The 22,585-nt window shown below is 43.2% G+C and overlaps 1 protein-coding gene across 1 annotated transcript in view; it reads right to left on the reverse strand.

The window, feature by feature from the left end:
- AOAH (acyloxyacyl hydrolase) overlaps window positions 1-22,585 on the reverse strand; it is an 87,246-nt gene that overhangs the window by 38,542 nt on the left and 26,119 nt on the right. The window contains exons 6-12 of the mRNA XM_064443944.1: window positions 19,740-19,799; window positions 13,234-13,304; window positions 10,316-10,376; window positions 9,726-9,796; window positions 8,437-8,485; window positions 7,944-7,992; window positions 6,839-6,933 (exon numbers count right to left, since the gene is read on the reverse strand). Of these exons, the coding sequence (XP_064300014.1) occupies window positions 6,839-6,933; window positions 7,944-7,992; window positions 8,437-8,485; window positions 9,726-9,796; window positions 10,316-10,376; window positions 13,234-13,304; window positions 19,740-19,799 (456 nt within the window). The remainder of the gene's footprint in view (window positions 1-6,838; window positions 6,934-7,943; window positions 7,993-8,436; window positions 8,486-9,725; window positions 9,797-10,315; window positions 10,377-13,233; window positions 13,305-19,739; window positions 19,800-22,585) is intronic.

The following is a 22,585-nucleotide window of genomic DNA, read 5'->3' on the forward strand; positions in this document are numbered from 1 at the left end:
TTTTGAAGGGAAATTGGGTATTTGTTTTTATACTGACTTTAATGCTGTTCAAATCCTTGTCAAAGCATTAAGTGCCACAGGCAACTTTCTTATGCTAAGTATACAAATAAGCAAGCCTTAGAGCCCTTGAGGAAAGCACAGACTATCTTTTTAAAAAGTATCTATGGTAATTCTACTCTGTAAAGCTGCAAAAGACATAGGTTTGAAATTAGCAAAATCATTACCTTATTTCCATCAAAATGCAGCATCTTAGTCGTCATAATACTAGCTGGGAGAAACTTGCCTGCAGTTCACTGGATTTGGAGGGAAGCTAGAGAATGTTTTTAATAAGATTTTCACAGATCTTACTCCTGTTTATTCTAATGGTGCAAAAAAAGAAGTCAGTGGGATAAGTGTTCAGGACATCCTGAACCCACATTTAAAGAGATGCTGAATTCTTTTAATAGGAAATAAGTATAATTAAACAGTTACTTTAATGAAACCTGAGAACCCCTTGAGTTTGTGGGCAAATAAATATTTTCTGGATTACAGATGGACATGGGATTTATTTTTCTCTTTATTCAGCAAGAAATAGTGATCCAAGAGTTTAAAAATGCATCTTCCTAGAAAGGGTATAATTTCCAGCACATTTATAAATACAGTGCTTTATCTCCAGAAAAAAAATTGTCTCTAAAAGGAAATTTAAAAGTAAGCTTCTATCCCAGACGTATAACAGAAAAATGCTGCATTTAGTAGCTATTTGGAAGTCAATTGTAAACAGATGGACAGAGCAGCAGGAGCACAATATCCATCGCTAGACACACCAGTGTTTTCAACATTATCTTTCTGCAAAAACAATCCACGTAAAAAAAAAAAATCACAGTATTTCTTCTGCTTTGCTAGACCTCATAAAGTGTATGTCTACTGCATTACAATTCATTTTTAGTGTCTGAATTTTCAGGTCAAAGGAATGAACATTCAGCTCAATTCTTGCTGAACCTTTTAAAAGAAGAAAAGCCTGGAAAACCCAAAACCTATTGACAAGCAGAAAGCCAAAATAAAGTTTACTCATCCCCTTCTCACAGCTGTATAATTATACTCTGGGTGTTTGGGGATTTACTGGAATGATGGCAGGTTAAGAACAGAGCCACGTGCTTGGCTGCCTCTGCAGCGACATGCAGGCAGGTACCCTCAGTGGTGATCCCCAAATAATTTTCTCTATGTTGCTGCACCTCAGCTAGATCACTGTAGGGTGGACTTGGGACTCAGCAGTACCAGGCTGGTCAAAAATTTCAAAATCAAGGTATCTGCAACTTCCTCTAGTGCTACATAGGGTGGTGTGGTTTCTTTGTTGTTTTGGTTGTTGGTTTTTTTTTAACTGCAGAAAGAACATGCCTGAGCTATTGCTTTCAAAGATGTGTTCACCTTGAGATGGATATTTTCCACATCAAATAGTGTCTCTGTATGCTCTTTGTGGGAATAACATACTCTAAGAAGGACGAGAACTGTATTTGAAACTGGCTCCCAGGTAAAGGTTTTGGAAATAGCACTGGAAAACATGAGTCCCCACTCTGATACTCTGATACACCTCAAACTTGGCAACAGATGAAATGGGCTGGGGGTGCCTGCAACCACATCAGTGCAGGCAGGCTGGTGCTCAGGTGCTTGCAAATTCCCCTCTGCTCCCGAAACACCTCCTTGACAAATGCAGTAACATTATTCAGGTCTCTGCGTTTGATCACTTAGGTTTAAGAAAACAGGAAGACCAGGAAGGAGCTAGTGGACTTGGTATGGGACAAGTAAATGATGCAACTTGATGCATTCCTTGACATGGGATGTATGACAGGAGCGTTTCCCCCTGCACTGAATTACATGGGGGGTTGTTACCCTGTGAGAGGCCAACACTAAGAGGGCAGTAAGCTCCCAATTAGACAAGGAAATCCAAAAGCCAGTAAAGAACAACCATGGTCTTCAAGATGATGGCGCAGGCATCTGAATTCCAAAGCTGTTCAGCCCAAATGCCCATCTGGTCACCTCTGCGCTAATCATCTGGTTACCCAAACAACATCCTGAGCCTGCTTCAGTGAGGAAATTTCTCATTCACATTCTCTTTCTTCCCTCACTCACCATTACTGCTCCTGCAGCATAATCAGGGAAAGCAACCATTCTGCAGAGCCTCTTAACTAAATTCTCAGCATCTCTCCTGAAAAATTATTTCCCCACCTAATTAGCTTTAAAACAGGAATTAACAGCTGCCACTGACATGGTGCTGATTAACAGAAGGGCCCACAGCATTGTTACCAAGCGTAAATTTTACTTTACACTTGTATATCTAAACACTTGTATATGTGAACATGTATAAGGATAAATATTAAAAAGAAACATATGAAATATATAAAGTATATAAAATAGATATGTAAAAATAGAAAAACATTAAAGTAAGAAAACAATACACTTAATAAATCTGAATTAACAGGCACGTAACTTTTTCTCTGTACACACATTAAAAGTCCTGGACAGGGCTGGGGGGAAAGTCCTATTTGGAATTCCATGTAGAGGGTTGAGATTCCATTGAAATGGAAATTAAAGCTTTGAACTGACTCTAGTATTGACTGTAGAGAAAACTATTTGATAAACTAATTTTTCTATGTGTCTTATCAAAGAAATTTTGGCATAATCAAAGTGAAGTGTCTTGAGTTTGACAGCACAGGGGAACAGCAGGTGCACAAGGCTAATGCCTTATTCTCCCCTCCCAGAGGCCTAACTTCAAATTCTTGCTGTGGTCCAAGATTAAGGATGTTTTCTGTGAGATTAGGACATAGACTTTCTGTACTCTCTCTGGTCACAAAACCATCCCTGGATGTGCTTAGAAATTCTCCTTGAGGAAGGCCTTGCACTGAAAAAGGTCTGAAGACAGTTAATTTGTTAATTAAACCTATAGATGAAGTATATTCGCCAGTGGTATTTGACACCACACCTCAAGAGACAACAGCACCTTCACAACCCCGAGGCAGAAAATGGCTGCTATTGCCATTCTACACACAGAAAGCAAGACACAGAGGACAAGCAAGAGAAATAGGCAGTGACAAAGTCTGAATTAGCTCAGAAATTTTTTTTGCTATCACTTTCATGCTCAGGTGACAACTTTCTTACTTAAGGTGAGCTACAAATTAAGTAACTTTTTACTATTACTAGAGTTTAAACACAGCTACTAGTTTTTTATATGACTGAACTCTCTGAATCTTTGCATTAACATTTAACTGCTGTATTTTTGCCAGGTTGGTAGGAAAGCTTGCAAATAGTCCTATAAAAGAACCTGTTTCTTTCCTACCCCATATCTCATGTACCCCAGACTGTGTGGGTGGCTGTGCAGTGCTCTCCCATAGAGCTCACTCAGCTAGCTGAGGGAGGGCTACATATCCTGCAAGGTAATTAGCCCAGCCCTGCTCTGTCTTGGGTAGCTATAGCTGTCTTTTCTACATTCCTCTACATTCCCAGCATACGGTGCCGTATCCCTGTAAGAGGTTTGTCTGATGCTGCCCAGCTTGGGGTGTCCTGCATTAGAAGAAACATAAGGTTATCTATACTGTCTGTTTTTACTTTCTTTTCCTAGCTCACCTAAGTAGTATTTTAATCACAGAATCATAGAATCATTAAGGTTGGAAAAGAACTCTGGGATCATCAGGTCCGACTGTCAACTGTCAACCCAACACTACCATGTCTCCTAAACCATGCCCTGAAGTGCCACATCTACATGCCTTTTAAATACTTCCAGGGATGGCAACTCTACCACCTCCCTGGGCAGCCTGTTCCAAAGCCTGACCACTCTTGCAGTGAAGACATTTTTCCTAATATCCAATCTAAACCTCCCCTGATGCAACCTGGGGCCATTTCCTCTCATTCTATCATAAGTAACTTGGGAGAAGAGACCAACACCCACCTCGCTACAACCTCCTTTCAGGTAGTTGCAGAGAGCGATGAGGTCTCCCCTCAGCCTCCTCTTCAGACTAAACAACCCCAACTCCCTGAGCCGCTCCTCATAAGACCTGCTCTCCAGACCCTTCACCAGCTCCGTTGCCCTTCTCTGGACACACTCCAGCAACTCAATGTCCTTCTTGTAGTGAGGGGCTCAAAACTGAACACAGGATTCAAGGCGTGGCTTCACCAGTGCCGAGTACAGGGGCACCATCACTTCTCTGCTCCTGCTGGCTTCACTATTTCTGATACAAGCCAGGATGCTGTTGGCCTTGTTGGACACCTGGGCACACTGCTGGCTCATGTTCAGCCGGCTGTCAAACAGCACCCCCAGGTCCTTCTCTGCCAGGCAGCTCTCCAGCCACGCTTCCCCAAGCCTGTAGCGTTGCATGGGGTTGTTGTGACCGAAGTGCAGGACCCAGCACTTGGCCTTGTTAAACTTCATACAATTGACCTTGGCCCATCAATCCAGCCTGTCCAGATCCCTCTGCAGAGCCTTCCTACCCTCGACCAGATCAATGCTCCCACCCAGTTTGGTGTCATCTGCAAATTTACTGAGTGTGCACTCAATCCTCTTATCCAGATCATTGATAAAGATATTAAAGAAGACTGGGCCCAAAACTGAGCTCTGGGGAACACCGCTCATGACCAGCTGCCAAGTGGATTTAGCTCCATTCAGCACAACTCTCTGGGCTCGGCCATCCAGCCAGTTTTTTGCTCAGCAAAGAGTGCACCTGTCTAAGCCATGAGCCATCAGCTTCTCTAGGAGGATACTGTGGGAGACAGTGTTAAAGGCTTTGCTAAAGTCCAGGTAGACAACATCCACAGCCTTTCCCTCATGGACTAGACAGGTCACCTGCTCAGAGAAGGAGATCAGGTTGGTCAGGCAGGAACTGCCTTTCAATGCCTTAATGCCTCTCTCTCTTACTGGGCCCAGAACAGGTGCCAGCCCTGGTATCTCATGCTGGTGCATGAGAGACACCTCTCCCGGGACTGGCTTGCAGTGGCTCTGGCTCTGCATGTGAAGTCTAGGCTTCTTTTTTACTTACTCACATATTGTATTTAGCTTCTCCAATTCCAGTGATATCTTAATTCCTTTTATTTTATGTACTTCGAATGGAGTGACTATGACAGGCCAGAGTGCACATGTCTCTGCCTTCCTTGCCCCAGTGCAGGGCATTAGCTCTAACATGAAGTCACCCTTTCTGCAAAGGAAAGCAGCACACTTCTCCCTTTCCAACCAGTCCTTGATCTTCCATGCACAGTGACCAGATGGAGTTGAGCCCTGAAAGCATGTATTTCTTGGGCCTTACACAGAGAGGACCAGTCCCCTTCCTGTGCAAGTTGCTCTACGCCCATCAGAGAGCAACAAAGTGCCATCAAAACTCTCTTTATAATCTGAATTCCAGCTCCTGACTGTGAAGCTTCTGCCTCTGCATGCCATTACCACCCCTCAACCCATCCAGCTAGTTGACCAACAAGCTTCAAGCAAGAGAAATGTTTTCTAAACCTTCATTACAGTGATAATAAAATGCTGACATAGTCTAAAACTCTTCTTGCCTACATGGCCCTGCTACCAGCATTTCTGCCAGATTCATCATCACCATCAGTATTATTACCATCTTTATTAGACAAGATAATCTCAATTATCATTAGTGTTAATTTATTATGCTCATCATCAGCTCTGTCATCAGTGCAATTTGTCTAATCGTTGCTCATAAATGTTTAACAAAGAAAAACAACTGCTAATCTGCAACATTTCGATCAGCTCAGCTCTGGGAGCAAAAGTGGGAAAATACACAAAACTCTCAGACCTCCAACAGCACTGTAACTACTGACATTTCGCAATAAGTATTGTTCTCCAGAAAATGTCCATGTCCTTCTTCTATAGAGACCAGTGGAGAAGTAGCAGGTTTTCACCAGCAAAGGTGGGCGATTATGATCTATCTGTCTGCTCACCCCCATGCAACAAACGCTTGTGCAGAGGAGGGCAATACAGAGTCTCTCTAGCTAGGGATTGACACCAGCTTGGAATAGGAAACAACAGCAATGGGCAGGAGCATACTTGCACGTTTATCTCCACCCCTCAATTGCAGTTTGCTGGAATGATCTTTTCCCCTTAATTATTTCATTCCACACCAGTGAACTGCAACAGCTGAGGCTCAGCATAATTCACAGTCCGGCGCATTTTGTTGTTGCTTGAAAATGGGAAATGCTGGGATACTGCCCAAAGATAGACATCCGTGTGGTAGTGATATTTTACAGTCACTACAGAAAGTCTTCCCTCTAGGACAAGTCCATTATAAACCCTTGGAAGACCCTTGAACACCTGCAGGTATATTTGTTCAACAAGCCTCAGAGCCTGAATGCTGGAGTTATTAGACCTATTTCACATATGCCACAGATGAGGGAAAACAACCCAGGACACATAATTTCAAAGCCAGATCCCTAAAACAGAAGTTCCTGGACTATCAGCAGGGTCACTTCTGCAACGCTTGCACAGCAAGAAGCTGTACCAACAAGCCCACTAATGGCAGGACGGATCCCACAGACAGCACAGGTCTCGTTGAGCTGCAGGCATGTGTGAGGAAAGCCAGATGTCCTGGTTTGTGTCTCTGGCACAGCACTGGGCCACCAAAGCCAAACTCTTCCCTGACCCAATTGCACAAATGTCGGAGAAGCAACAGGGAAGCACAGGGCTCTGCTTTTTTATCTTCAGAAGAGCAGCCACGGGAAGGTATGGACACACATGAGACCATAACTATAAATTCCAGTGCAAGTGCAATTTTGCACTTGTTTCCACTTGGCAGCCTGCAGCACAAGGAAGAAAGCAAATGGCAACCAGTGGCATAGTTGTTTTGGCAACCCGAACATGATTCCTCACCGCTGACATCTGCGTGACGGTCATCCACTCGGGAGGGATGTGGAAGTGAGCGCCGGCTGAGTCTCCCAACAGCACGACCCCTTGTGAGCCTGCACCTAATTAATGCATTTTGTTACTCACATGAGCAGAAAGAGCAAACCGAAACAGAGTGTGGAGAGCAATGCTTAATGAGCAACAGCAATGGCAGCTGACGGAGTCACGGGGTGACTGGCTACCCCACTCTTCACGTGGCTGAAATGTTCTGACCCTGCAATGGGGTTTTTGCTCCATCTGCAGCAAAAACTGGCTATCAGGCATGTACCAACAACCCTACAGAAACAGCTGGGGACTCAGCATGAAAAACGGGGCCAGTTCCTGATAATCAGAAAAAATCCTGGTTGTGTTTAAGGAAAAAATCCTGGTTGTGTTTAAGGATGGATGTGTTATTTCAGCAGAGGCTCTGCTGTGCAGCCAATATTTATTTTTACTACCCATAGAATATGCATTTAAAAGTACTTAAACATTTAGGGACATAGGATTACTCAGGAAATTGCTCAAAGCTCCTTATAACAGAACCGGGTGGTAGATGTGCTACTCATACGAGTATTTCTGCTAGAACAATCTGGCTGGTTTATAATTAATGTTACTTAGCATTTGTAGATTGACTTTCATCTAAAAAAGTTGAAAAGTCTTGCCAGGCAATGGTTCATCCCCATGATGCTGACTTAAATGTAAGGCAAGGTGAGCAGCAACTGTAGTCACGGCTGTTGAGTAAGGGTGCTATCTGTGCGTATGTGTATACACAGGCTCCCACACTGCTGTCAGGGAGATCAGCTGATACCACTACCTCTCTTTAAGGCCTTCTCCAGAAAACTATCAGCGTGATCGCTGGTATTTATGGCAATGGGTCAAACAGGAAATTACCAGCAGCCTGTGCTTTTCACATTTCATCTTTGCCCAACCTCAGGATAAAAAAAAGTAAATGATTTTACCATTTTGCCTTTCTCATGAAGTTGTAAAGCCTGTTGTCTTTCCCCTACATTGGCAATGACCATGAAAATATTAAGATATTTATGAAATGAATACAAGAGAGACATTGTTTCTTGTAGTGATTGTAAAGAATTACCTTTGCAGAATTTCTCCTCATAGGGAATTCCATCTTTTGGATCCACACCCTGTTGGAGGAGAGAAGGGGCAGATGATAGTATCTGTCTAGTGTCTGGAAAATGGCAGTGCAAAACAGAGGCTGAGAATTCAGTTCTTGAACGTTTGCCTGCAGGAAACACTGTATCATAATAATGATGCTTTCTATTACATTATATTAATAAGTATATGTACATTTAAATTAATTATAATAGCTGTAATTTAAATAAATATAAGCATCAATAAACAACCTTCTCTCATAACTGCTTCCCCTATGTTTCCCTATTTTTTAATAAATACAGTTTTATTACTTGGAATATCAAAGGCAGTAAATAAATAGGACTAATCCAAACCAGTTAATAAACCAGAATAAATTTTTTAAAAAAAACCAAAACATTTGCAGACTAATTCAAAAGGAAGAAAAAGGAGAAGCAGCAATCAGGAAGGAAGCATAAAATATAACTTCATTTACTTACCCATATGCCATTGCAGTTAGAGTCACTTTTCACATCCCAATTATCGGGACTAAAACAGTTACAAAAGGATATACAGTGTTACAGATAATAAAGCAAAAGGGACTTTTGAGGAAATCGGATACTTTGTGCCGTATTTCCCTAAGAATATACAATAATTAGAAATTCCTTTCTGCACAGAAGGGTTGTTTTTTTTTTCCCTTTGAATCCAGGAGAGGCAATTTTTCCTAGCAAAATGCAATAGTAATTTAAAGGTAATACTGGAAGTTGCTGAATGAAACTTACACTTTTAGTCTGCATATTCATTTAGGCAAAGTGAATGGGAATGATTTTTGCAGAAGACAGGTCCTTTTCCCCTGCCCTTTTCCTCGCTTTTAAGTGTTCACTGAAATCCACCAAGCCCCTCACACCAAATTCAGTGATGTGTAATGAGGATGTGTTCTGGCCCATAACACAGCATAATTAGCTCAGGTCCCTTTACAGGGAGACTCCGTCTATTCAGTCTGGCACCACACAAGGAGTCTGTAAGCCCATTTCTCCTAATGCAGGTGTGCTGCCCAGGCTGCTGGCACGTAATTCCTCCAAGCTCATACCCTTAAACTCAGCTTATCTAATCACAAGGCCATTAATGCCTAGGCTTTAAGAACAGTCCTGTTAAGAACTTCTTAACAAACTCATGGTAAAGGACAGCTCTATCTTTGAAAGAATATTTTGAGCTCAGGTTAAAATATCAGGAGTGGGGACTTTGTTCAAGGCCACGCTGTCACCACTGCCTGCGCTCTCTGTTTCAGGTGTGCATGGAAGTCCATGCTCAGGCAGCTGTGAGGTATTCACCTAGAAGAAATTCACTTAGAAGGGCACGTATTAGCTTTATGTTTCCACCAACATAACATGAGGATTGGATGCTGGAGCTCAGCAGCCAGCTACAAGCACCACTGTTTGCCCTCCTGCCCTGCTGCACACTAAAGTAGGCACAACCCACATTAGCTCAAGTGGCATCAGGTTTGTAAGCCTCAGCAGCTTGGTTTCCCTACCTTTGGTCTGTCTGACCAAATCTGCCTGACCAGTTTTGGCTGCAGACAATTCAGAGAAAGGAAAGAAACCTGTGAACCGCCCCTCATGCTAATGTGCTCCATCCCTGGTCTCAATCCTCCTGTCTTGTCTCCATCACAGTGAAATCAAGCAACGAGCAGTGATGTGCTCCCTTAGAGTGCAGCCAAAATGAAATATGGACCTTGTTGTTCAAGAAGCCACAATTACTAGGAATACTTTAAAATAATTGAAAGCTTTACCGTCTGCCAGGGTACATGGTGGTGTTTTTGTCGTTGCAGTCTCTGCCTCGCCAGTGATAGCCCCTCAACGTCTGAAAGCCAGGAGAAGCACACAGATAGAATGTTCATTGTTACTCTTGCACTTTTAATTTAAAATATCTAAAATGAGAATCTAACTCAAGGTGTAGGAATAAAACCCAGTAAATGGGTTGTATTCCAGGGTCCCTTTGCTAAGCTTTAATAAATGACACCTTGCGCACTTTGGTGCAGAAATAAGACAAGCTGGCAATATAATTTGTTTTGGTTTTTTTTTTTTTAATATGACTTTATTTCACCTCTTATTAATTCAGTAAACAGACCACTCAGCAGCAGAGCAATTTGCTTCTGCAGGGAGCACAGCTTTATGTGTGCATCTCCCTAGGTGAAATAAATGAATGATTGTTTTTTCATCCAGAAAAAACACCACCTTTTATGACAAAAACCCTTTCGATTCACTTCACTCCTATACCTATTTTCACATGAATGAATAAGGCTTTGCAGAAAGTAGGAGGAATCCCATAGATATTCTCATTATCAAGGGATTACTGTACCAAAGGAAAGGCTTTGCTTACCGGGAATGTACTAAATTTATCTCCATCAACATCTTCAAAAGGCAGTTTATTTCTTATGACGCTGTAAAAAACAAAAACAACAAATGCAGTGTTAACATATGGAAGGGAACCTATTCAGAAAGAGAAAAACACAGTAAAACACACAGAATGGATAATAGCTGGCATGTCGTTCACAGCTCCATACTCAATTTTAGCTCCATGCTTGTACTTCAGCAAAGTGATTCTGTGCAAAGGAGCAAATTCTGTTTTCTTTCAATGTCTGCTGACTGAGCTCTGGAGGTGAGGCTGATGGACTCGTGTATGGCTGCAGTGTCGAACCTTCAGTCTCTAAAATAAACTGGGACATCAAATCTGTGGTAGAAGCGACCATCATTTTTGGAAGTAAATACTACACTCAGCCTGGCAGAAGTCCTTCTACCTGGGAAAGGTAGAAAGCTGCAGAATGGGGCCTAATGCTGATGGAAACTAACCTCCTTCTTTTATTAAAAAAACAAAAACGGCAAATACCCTCTCTCATATTCATCCCTCAAGTCTTTACACTCTCTCTCTCCTGTTGTGTTCAGTCTAGAAGACTTGCAGTTTGCATACCAGGCTGCAGCTATACACACACACACACAAAAAAATCAGTTTATTTTACAGGGTAAAAGTGGATTTACTATGAAGAAGGACCATACATGCTGGATTCACAGGTGGCCTTATGCTTTGACTGAGGATCAGAGTCTCATCTTGCAATTTCTGTATCGAGTCCCACAACCTTCTGGCCATGCTCAAACATATTCAAGAAAAGTATTTCACCTTGATTTGAGTAATGGAGACCTGAGCCCTCAGTGGTCCCCCACAGTGCTTAATTACATTAATCTTTGAAAATTACATCTTTTTTTTCCCACTGTGGCTTTTGTTTCTGGCAACCCTATTGGTTTTAGCAGTACCTGGAGCAGGTGTTAAAAAGATGGTGTCAGCTCTGTGCCCCTTCCTTTTTAGCGTGGACATACGCTGGCTTTCACATGGTGCTGCCCAAGTGTGGCACCCCTCTTTGGCTACAGGACACAGTTTAGCTCACTTACATTGAGCAGTCTTTCATATTTGGCCCAGGAGGCAGCACTCTTTGAATGACATGCTAATCAACCTTTCCTTGGAAAGTTTTCTTTCCAAGTTTTTCAAACCTTTTGACTTCACAAGAGATGTTGAACCTGGCTTAGAGAGGAAATAGGTGCAATGAGGGTGGGTTCCTCACACTGCATGAGCATAAGGATAAAAAAAAGAAGATACGAAGGACACAGGTGACGTGCTCCTGGTGAGGCTTATAACCCTTATTCTGGCTGTAATCAATAATTTCCATGTGCTGCTTTGGGTTACTTCTTCTCTGCAGTCCAGACCAGCTAAAAAAGTCCAACTGCCAAACATTGTCTTTTGTAGCTACAGAAAGAAGGGTGTGGGGGTGGGGAAGAGTGTACAAAAGAAAGACATCAGAAGAGTTGAACACATTCAATACAACATATGATATACAATTTGATTCCTGCTTCTACTGTCTGAACTCACAGGACTCAGCCTCAGATTATTGTCCTGACTTATATTTCAAAGGCACTTACATGATATTTTGTGTTAATCAGTCCATTCCCAATAAACTCCTGATAGTTGCAGTTTCAGTTATGTGAGAAGAAATAAGTGACCAAGCTAGTCTCAGCAGTCAAATCAGTCAAAATATACTGCTGACAATACTCATTTATTCTTAGATTTGCTTGAATCCTCCTCCAACTCATTGGAGTACATTGACAAATACGCCCTAGGAGTAATAGCCCGGCTGATGTCCATTGCCGTTCTCAGCAACCGACTCAAAATTATCTGCCATCCTCCCAGCTTTCTTAAATACCTTGAGATTCTCCTACACTTTGCAACTGCCACTTAATTAATCTGCCTCATGGAATTATATAGGTGCTGGTGGTCCTCCTGTGTTGTGCCACTGGCACACATTGGGTGAATAAATGTAATGGAGAAGTCTCTTGGTCTCAGGAAATCTCAGGAGAAAATTCGCTCCCTCTTGGATGTGTCATATCTTTGAGTGTGTTGTATATTTGACCTCTGTGACCCACTAAAATTATGCAAATATTTTAAGTATTTGTTCTGGTTTTGTCTGAGATAGAGTTAATTTTCTTCACAGTAGCTAGTATGGGGCTGTGTTTTGGATTTGTGCTGGAAACAGTGTGGATAACACAGGGATGGTTTCATTACTGCTGAGCAGGGCTTACACAGAGTCAAGGCCCTTCCTGCTCCTCACCCCACCCCACCAGCGAGCGGGCTGGGGGGCACAAGGAGTTGGGAGGGGACACAGCCGGGACAGCTGACCCCAACTGACCCAAGGGGTATCCCACACCATATGGCATCATGCTCAGCGTATAGAGCTGGGGGAAGAATAAGGAAGGAGGGGATGTTGAGAGTGATGGCATTTGTCTTCCCAAGTAACTGTTAGGCATGATGGATCCCTGCTTTCATGGAGATGGCTGAACACCTGCCTGCTGGTGAGAAGTGGTGAATGAATTCCTTGTTTTGCTTTGCTTGCGTGCGTGGCTTTTGCTTTACCTATTAAAATGCCTTTATCGCAACCCATGAGTCTTCTCACTTTTACCCTTCTGATTCTCTCCCGTGTCCCACCAGGGGGTAGTGAGTGAGCAGCTGCGTGGTGCTGAGTTGCCAGCTGGGGTTAAACCATGACAGTATTGAAAAAGCACAGGGGTCCCTCCAAGGATTCTTACTTACCTGGACTCTGTGTAACCTCCCTCTATGCTACTCAAACAGTGGTTTTATGAAGGAAACCAACAGAATTATAGGAAGCTTTGTGAAGCTGAGGATGATATTTCTCCTTTGAAAGAACTAAATATACCATATTCTGTTTCTGGTTAAGGACTGAAAACTATACGTACTATTTAATCTTCTCACACAGGTTAGCCAGAAGAGGAAATGCACATATACTTGAGAACCCTGTGAAGCTTTTCTGGAAGGGAAGAAAATAAAAGAAGATGGATGCATTAGTTCACAGAGGCATCATGGCTTGGGATAGTCAGTGTCAGTAAAGTCTAGAGCTAAATCATGTATTTTCTGCCTAGAAACATCTGAAAACTCTAGTGCCTCAATTAAGGATGCTACATGGCAGAGGATTTAGACCTGACACAACAGTCAACTTAAGGATTTCCACTGAACATTTTATAAACCAACCACTTTTGCTTTCAAAGAGCTGTAAAATTAAAAAAGAAGGAAGAAGCTCCTGTGAAACTGTCTCCTCTCATGTACCAAAATTTTTTCACTCTTCGTAAAAATTACTGTTCCATGTTTGATAAACAGTATGGTATCTGACACCTGTTGTGAAACTAGAGAAAGCAGCGCATTGTGGGCCACGAGGCTGGTTTCTGCATGCGTGGTGAGGGGTAGATAAGCTGAAGGTCAGGAGCAATCCCAAAGAGATGAGAAATGGGAGGATTCAGCATGTGCATAGAATGCCTTCCATTTTAAAATAGATTTTTACCTGAAAATATCATAACTAGACTTTATATTGGCCAGACCTGCAAGCTGTAAAAGACAGCTGCTGCAGGATAAACTCTTTCAACATTGTAAACCATAACCATGGGCTAATCCAGTTGAGGTCCCAGGTAACCAGGAATCTTCAGAAGCTGAAAGAGACTTTGCTGATGAATGCTCAAGTTGTGGAAACATTGCACTGCATTGGTGATCAACCTCAAAACATTCTGCTACTGTGGCTTCACTGTAAGCTCAGGTGGTCTTTAAACACCAAGAGCATTTATGTTGCCTATAAATATCAAGTTGGTGCACAGTCTAATTAACTGTACTGACTAAGGCTGCATTCAGCATGTAAATATAGGGTAGGTGGGCAGGTAGATGGACATAGTAATAACTTTATGCACTGAAGGGTAATTATTTATATTGCCACAGCACTTAAGAGCTCTATCCTTGGATCTATTCCCATGTGTTACACACTTTATACACACAGGAAAAAAAAAAAAAGGACCTTGTCCTAATGAGATTACAACACAAATCTAAGATAAAACAGAAGATAAAGGTTGGATACAGCACAGGAGAGGACAATGAAAGGCTATTAAACACCATGAGGGGCAGTAACCCAGGATATAAAGCCCTGAGCGATGAGGGAGAACTTCAAGGCAGCACTGCAGGGCAGTGGGGCAGCGGTGCTGTGGTGCAGCAGAGCATAGGGCATTGCTCTGCAGCTCCAGGGAAGGCAGGAAGGTGTTGGCTTGGACAGGTAACAAGGGGTGAGGGAGATGCTGCCTTCTCTCAGAGCAGCAGGTCAGCCAAGCCACTGCAATATGTCATGGCCAAGATCTCAGTGTGGAGAGAGGCGCTGGGAGAAACCCTGCTATGAAGATAGCTGCTAACATTTGCACTGGTGGCTGAAGTGGTCAAGCAACAAGGTGAAGAACAAGAAAAGTGGTGCCTTGTGGGGGAGCCCTCAGTGCCAGAGGTGGAGCTATGACAGTACACTTTCTGAAGGATAAAACAGAGAGATCAGAGGAGAAAAAAAGGAGGAAAGTCAGAGGGACAAGAGGCAAGAAACCTGCAACTTGCCCCCCACCAATCAACTCTCTTCCGCGCTGTCCAACACACCCAAATGACAAGGCTGGAGTCACACTGGCTGGAGGGGACCATGAGATGGCGGAGGTGCTGGAGTCAAAGGATAAACCAGAACACAACCACAAAAGAATTGGATAGAAATGGCCAAACACAGCAAGAAGTAGGGCCTTTCCATGAGCTGAAAGACCAACCTAGTCCCACTGCTGCAGCTCCAGCTGCCCCATGCTCTTCCCCATCCATCCATATCCCTGTATTTAATCTCCCTGACAGCCTGGTTGCCTCAGGGCTACCTCCTGCAGCACAGCAGGGACACAGACGTCATCTTTGCCCTCTGAGTGTGCATACGCACATATGGCCAGGTAGGCAGAGAACACAACAGGTGCACAAGCAGGATCCCAGCTTTTCTCTAAAAACTTTGCAAACCCATGTACACCTTCCTGGAAGGAGGAAAGAAACCACTTCCCCCACCTCCTCCATGTAGGACTAATCTCAGCGCTGCCTACAAAAGCACTAGAGGCTCTTAAAGATTGCCATCAGGCTAAGACTTGCCATGTCTTCATCTGAGCTGTTGGATTTTTACTTCAGCCTAAGTCACAGCATGCAAAGCAAACTTTCTTTCATTCTGCTCGCAGGCTGTATTTAAAGTGTACATTTTGCTCTAAGTAGAATAAAATCTTTCCTGCCTTTTTCTCAGCTAGTCATTTGAAAATCATTACCAACTGAAGCTCTGTTAGTTTCAAAGGAAGACTATCCTGCAGCCCCAGCAGACTGCCTAACTTTGGTGGGAACAGTTGGCATGATGGTGCCCTGGAAGTGGTATGGGCGATGTTGAGATGGGCTTTGAGGACCAGCTGCAGCAGTGTCCCAGAGCACAGCAGTCTTTGGCTCCCCAGCCTATGTGTCCTCACAGCACGTGGGACAGTGAGGTCTGGACATAATGCTTCAGCTTTGCTTGGGAGTGTGCAGGAGAGCAGTTTGTCTGCTCTTTGAGGGTGTCTTGGGCAACTCTCAAAAGGCAGCAAGGATCATAGGCTTAAAAAAAGGGATAAAATTTGCATGTGCAAGCAAGAGAGTGCACGAGCACAAGTGAGCAGGCACTACAGGCTCTTTCCCAGCTCAGCCAGGCTACAATTGTAGATGTGTTTCTGGGAGGACGTGGGTTACTTGCCCCTGCATAACTTGAGTGGGTGGGCAAGAGACCAGTTCATACCCCCTTCTGACTTGCAATTCCCTTTTGGCTTCCTCTGTGTCTTCCCATTTCTCCTGCTGCCAGGCTGTGACTTGCAGGGACCATGTACTCATGACAGGATTGCATGCATGGTGCTTGCTTTCATTAAATGCTACAGCTGTAACTCCGCTTGTCATTCTTTCACTGCTACTGCTCAAAGATGCCTCTTAGTATCTTCTCCATCCAGAAGGAAAGTTAGTGCTAGAGGTGCTCACAGTGATTGATAACACCAATATTTTATTCTTTGCCTGTTAAAATTCCCTAATGACATTTCTGTAATTATTTTAATTGGTTTTACAAAAAAGAATAATAATGAGCCCCTAATGCTTGTTGGTGTTTGGTTTAAGCCAGTCGCTCACAGATGGCTCACTATTTTTAATGAATGGAGACATTTATTAGATTTTTTTGGGTTGTAGCCACTTTCACTGCATCTCTACATCTGGAAAATACATCTTCTTTTTCCCAAACCCACAATGATCCTTAGAAATGCCCAGTAAATACAAACCCCTGGGAGCCAGACAGACCTCCCATTCTCATTACCAACAGCCATAATCACACTGCTTTTTTATGCGCAGTCACACACAGCTGCCAAGCAAAGGTGGGGACAGCTAACTTGCAAAAAACTGCTGCAGAAGGCTTTCCCCAAACACAGTGGGGAAAAAGCAACCAAAATAGCAGATATGGGAAGAATGAACAGATACAATGTCATGTTTCTGTCCAGCATGATTCAGAGCAAGAAAGAGGCCCGGTGAATGTTTTTCTTTCTCCACTGGTGTGGATGCAGAGATTCCTACCACAGACAGGGCACTTCTGGATCCTCACCCACACATTCAGCCAGGCAACCCTCTCCCCAAGCAGTGACAGCTCCCCAGCTGCTTTAGCCCTTGCTTACTGGCATGTATATCAGCCTGGGCGGGTGAACAGAGCGTGATTTGGCAGCGTTCAGATTGTGCAGGTGATCTTACTATTTCATCACACACTGCAGCTCTGGAATATGGGGCTACAAGCTCCATCGTTTTTCTGGATTTGAAATGAGATTAACTACAATCTAGGTGAAGGGGGATTTGCAAGATGCAGTAATGCCTCTAGAAATGTCGTTTTAAATTTTCTAGTGATACCTGACACCAGCTTCCAAAGAACATATGTCCTCCTCTAATTGAAGCAACATAGCTAAGTTTTGAAATACTTGGAATACTTTACGAATAAGATAGTCTTAGAACTTGTTACATGTGATCAGATAGAAGGGAGTCCAGAGACGCTGTATCCTTGAGTAGAATAAATAAGGGAAATGTATAGAGTAAGCTAGTTTAGTATCAGTAAGAATTGTGTAACCAAGCCAAAAACGACCTGAGCATGCCCAAAGACCGAGTTCAACTAGTGGACACAGTGAGGAAGACTATCAATGACCACCAGAGGACCCTGGAAGACCACCAATGAACATGAATGCACCTGCGTTGGGGACATTTGCATATGTTAATGAATTCCAAGAATAGTATTAATGTGGTAATTATTTCCTAGAAATCTAATGAATCTGTATATTTTGATTGCATATAACGCCTATAGTAGAGCAACTTGGTACACACTCTAGGTGGAGCGATCTCCTGTGCGCCCGGTGCCGCAATAAAGAATGCCTGCTTTCTAAAACTACAAATTGAGTTTTAGAGGGTTCTTATATTTGCCGACTTATGGTATCACTAGCTTTAAAATAAGTTTCAGCAAGGGTCATTACAGGGAACATGCTAGGAATAACTGCAGGAGAGACCCAACCAGCCACATGATATTTCTTCTAATTTGAGCTGACCTTGTATTGTGCAGTTATGTAGGTTTAGAAATACATTGACTGGAGAAACCCAGCTATGACCTTGCTGCTTCTAGCTGGGGCACAGTCTGCCTGTCCCTCCCACTGGTAAATGGGCAACTAGGAACAAGAAGAGGCCAAGGGTGTTGTGATGGAGATCGAGAGAGGTGTTTGCGGCATGGAGCAGCTTTGAGGATATGGGAAAGTAGAGGCAAGATGGAAGGAGACTCTATTGCACTCAAAGGTTGATGCCAACCATGCTGTGCCCTACCCAGGAGAGCCCAAAAGGACATGGCATGCATGGCCCACGAAGGCCAGATGGCGCTGGTCAAGCAGAGGATGCAGCCCAAAATGCCAAGGGTAGAAGCACACACGAGGGACCAAAGGAGCCGTGCATCCTGAGGGGCAGCGCCTGCATGCTGATCCCTCTTTATCCCCACACCTGTGCCCAGGCACAGGCTAACAGAAGGACCTCCTTGACTCAGAGCATCTCGCTGCAGGTGTTAATGTGGGGACTTGCACCCGGGGAAAGAGGATTAGAAATTTCATGTAATTTGAGCAGAAATCTCAGGCCATCCGTAGCACAGCACTGAATAGGAAGGAAAATGAATAAGATCCTGCTGGTTGCTGTTCTGCGGGAGCTGAGACCCGTCTCTCCAGGGCATTGTTTATTTCCCTGGCTTGGCAATTTGGCAATGGTCCAAAGGCTAATTAGGCACCTCAATTTTCACTTTTGTGAGTAGCATCACAGTGAGGATTCAGGAAGAAGCAATATCAATAATTTCTTTACAAACAGCAAAAACAGTTGCTCTGCATTAAGTGCCTGAAGACAACTGGAAGCAAACTCTATGGCTGAGCTGACTCATATAAGTGAGCCCAGCAGAATAAAAGTTGCCCTTCCCTTCTCTGCTACCCTTTAGAGAGCCTCTATAAATCTGAAAACTGGCGGAGATGGAAAGGTTTCAAATCCCAGTTTTCAAGTTTAAAAGGCAAAGGCAGCCCTCACAAATAAAGGAAAAATATGCGGGATTTGCATTTAGGCCATTTCTTGAGTTTCAGACAACCCCAAAGGGTAGTCGTTGTGCTCTGAGGCAATGGCTGGGTTCATGAGGCTCCCTTTTACATATGCTACAAGGGCAAGACAGGGATGATAGGGGCCAAGGAAGAAGGATGAAACAAGAGGCAATAATAAACACTGCAAGGAGTTTGAAGGGAGGAAGGAAGGACGAAAGCAAACAAGCAAGCAAGCAAGCAAGCTTCTCTGGATGGAAAAACACAGGGCAAGGCTGAGTGGGAAATTCCTGCTTTTGTAAAAAAAAAAAAAAAAAACAAACTAAAAAAAAATCTGTATCTGCTTGTATTTTGCTTTAAGGCTGGCTGCCACACCAATGGAGAGTTAGGCTAGTACAAGCAAGCATCTCAATGTGAAGCTAAACTATGGCACTCACAGATGAGATCCTCAGCTGCTGCATGAATTTCAGACACAAATCTATGTCTTGGATGGATATAGACAGTTATCGCTACTCTACAAGCAGTCTGCATTTTTCAGGAGTATTTTTCCTGCTGTCCCCATACTTTCATATTTCCTATGATTTCATAGGATATGATAATTTCCTATTATTTCCCTCTCCCTCTTCCCAGTGTCATCTGATAGAGCAAATCATATACCAGGTAGGAGTGAGTCAGCATTCAGTTCAATGCTGATCAGGTGGATTCACAACCAGGCAAAATAAGGAAGGACTCACTCCTGATAATATGCAAGTACAGTGTAAAACACCCTAATGCCACTGATTTCTTACCAGGTCCTTGGAAGTCTTCATAATATTTTTTGCTTTTTTTATTGCAGTACTCAGCCCCACCTAGGAAAGCAAGAACAAAAGTTAAAAAAACAGATCAGCCTCACTGTATCCTACCAAACTTTCTTCCCATTTCCTACCTTTTTTTTTTTAAGGTATCTGTCACAGCACTAAAATTATGTATGAGTCCACAAACTCATCATCAGTTACTTTTTATTGTACTAACAATCAATTATCCAATCACTCCCTATGAAACTCCTGTTGCAAGAGTTCATTTATTTTGCTCCAGGGCATCGTTTATTTCCTAAGGAAAAGTCTGGATCAGTTGAAAAGCTGAGATTCATATCCTGGCTGCACTGTGTAAGCTGCAGAGGACAGACTTCTCCAGTGCCTCCTGCTGAAGAACAACTCACCCATTATATGGCCAAAAGAAGGTTATATGTGTAACGTTGGTCTGACTTGCTGTGGAAAGGTACAGAGGAAATGTTTGGTCTTGCACAGATAAGGGTTATACTCGGCTGAGGTTCATCCCAGCAGAGGAAGGAAGAGCTGGCGTGTGGGAGGGTACAAAGCAGGGCATAGAGATTGGAAGGCAAATCTCCTGCTGAGGATCTAGGAAGGTTAGCTTTTTATTCTGGAAATACCTGCCCTGGAGGGCAAGTTCTTGCTGACAGTGGCAAGGCTGTTTTCCTGTTGGGTCCATGCAAACTTGTGCTGAAGAAGCATTTTGGGATTCCTCCACAATGAGGATACTTATACCTAAATAGAAAGGAAGAGTGGGAGAACCATTGAAAGAAAAATCCTTGGAAAGGCATCCTTTCCTGGGCTGGCCATCATAAGGCCATGGGTTACAAAGAAGTCAACTACTGGTGATACCACAATAATTCCTCAAATACCTTCACACACATGCTCCTCAAAAGAGGAGAGAAAATTTTGTGCAGGGGGCACCATCTGTGAGTGTGAGTGATGGCCAGGGACCAGCACTGCTGCCAGCAGGAGGACGGATGTGCCATGCATGGTACAGCAAAGCTGTGGTCAAACACACACTGATAGCCACTTACCATGGCCATGAATTGCCAAGCATTGCCAAGGTCCTGCTCTCAAGCCTTCCTCAAGTCTCTGCCACTGCAGAAACCTCAACCAATACATTTTTGCAGCCTGCCTGGTCTACAGCCCTGGGTCCTGCCTGGCTGAATGCTGAGGCGTGGGGAGTAAGCAGGGACTGTTTCTGCACTGTGCTGTTAAGCGTTTACCCCTGGCCTTAAGAAATCTGTCCCATACCACAGCACGGAAGGACCACACTGGTTTTCCTGCCGCAAGGACTCTTCCCTGTCATGGAGGTGAGGAGATGCACCAGATATGCTCATGCAGTCCAAAATGTTTAACAACTGTTTGGTAACACTGATGAACAGCAATTCTCTAAATTCAGCCACATTTTCCTGTACGAAAAGATCTCACAGCTTCAATTTAGGGGAAAAAAAAGAAAAAAAAGACAGTCACAGGGGTCTGGGAGGGTGATTTAAGTTTGTACTATTGGTGCCCTGCCCATGAGACAGCCAGTTGCCGAGTGTCCCTGCGATGAGTTCAGCTTGCAGACTTGGGTGCAAACTTCAGGCAAAAGCATTCGCTTTTGGCACCATAACACCAGTGTGCTCCCCGCTGCTGCTCCATTTTCACTTTTGGACAATATTCTTCCATCTCAGTAATGATAATTCCCATATGTTGTCTTGCATTTGTTAGGCCACTTTTGCAAACAGGCATATCTGTGAGGCAGGATCTGCGTGATGGCCTCTGTCCTTCCCCTCGGCATTCGGCATGAAGGTGGCTGAAAAAAACTGCCCATTTGCCCTCTTTCAGAAGGAATAACTGCTTTTGTTTTGTAGGCTTTAAGGAGTGGTTAAAAAAAGTAAAAAAAGGAGATAAAATACTTTTGAAAATGTTTCAAATGGAAAGAAAAAACCAGTGTATCACAAACATGTTAATACTTTATTTCTGATCCAAGTTACTAGCAAGGCCAAACTGTTCATCTGACAATGACCTGCCATCAGTCCCTCCTACAGCCCAGCCTAAGGACATAACTACCAGCTTAACACCAGCTGGGTCTAAGGGCTCCGAGGTAAATTCAGCACAAGTTTATATTTATCTGGCTAGAGCTACAGGAACTCAACACGTGGGGAAAAAGTATGCTTCGCCAAGTGGTAGTATTAAAGCATTTGAGAAAAAAAGAAAATATCCCTCGAGTGATGACATCTTACTGAACAGCGGGCATGCCAGCTTGGAATATTAAAGCAGCATATATTTGCATTTAAAGCAACCATTGCCAACATATTTTTACTGGGGATAAAATTTAGTATGTCATTATAATTGATTTAGGCAGTGATCAAAGTAAATTAATTAACTGTGATATTCAAGGGTCAAAAATTTATAGTGAACTATATAAAGGGATAAGGAAGAATAAGCATAAGCAGCAAGGAACAGACTTTTAAGTTATTGTTTTTTAATATATGTGTCACATTAATATATGTGCTAAATATATATAATTCATTGTGCCTATACTCTTACAAAAATCTGGGTATGTCACAAATAGATGAAAGATTCTAGGAATGAGCCAAGACACTGTTTCCTAGTGCCTTCCCCCTGGGCAACTTCTGTGCCCCAAAACAAAAATGCATCTTGCATTTGCCATAGTTATGTTGTACGTTACCAGCTGCTGTCGTTTCTGTGATAAAATAACTTGTGACACAGATAAGGAAGATGGCTTAAAATTGAGAGTGATAGATGAAAAATCTCCAGAGGTAGGATTTATCAATCCCTTTCTGCTGGGCAGGGGAGGAAAGGCCTTTCTTGCT

Source organism: Phalacrocorax carbo, chromosome 2 (assembly GCF_963921805.1).
Source record: "Phalacrocorax carbo chromosome 2, bPhaCar2.1, whole genome shotgun sequence".
NCBI lineage: Eukaryota > Metazoa > Chordata > Aves > Suliformes > Phalacrocoracidae > Phalacrocorax > Phalacrocorax carbo.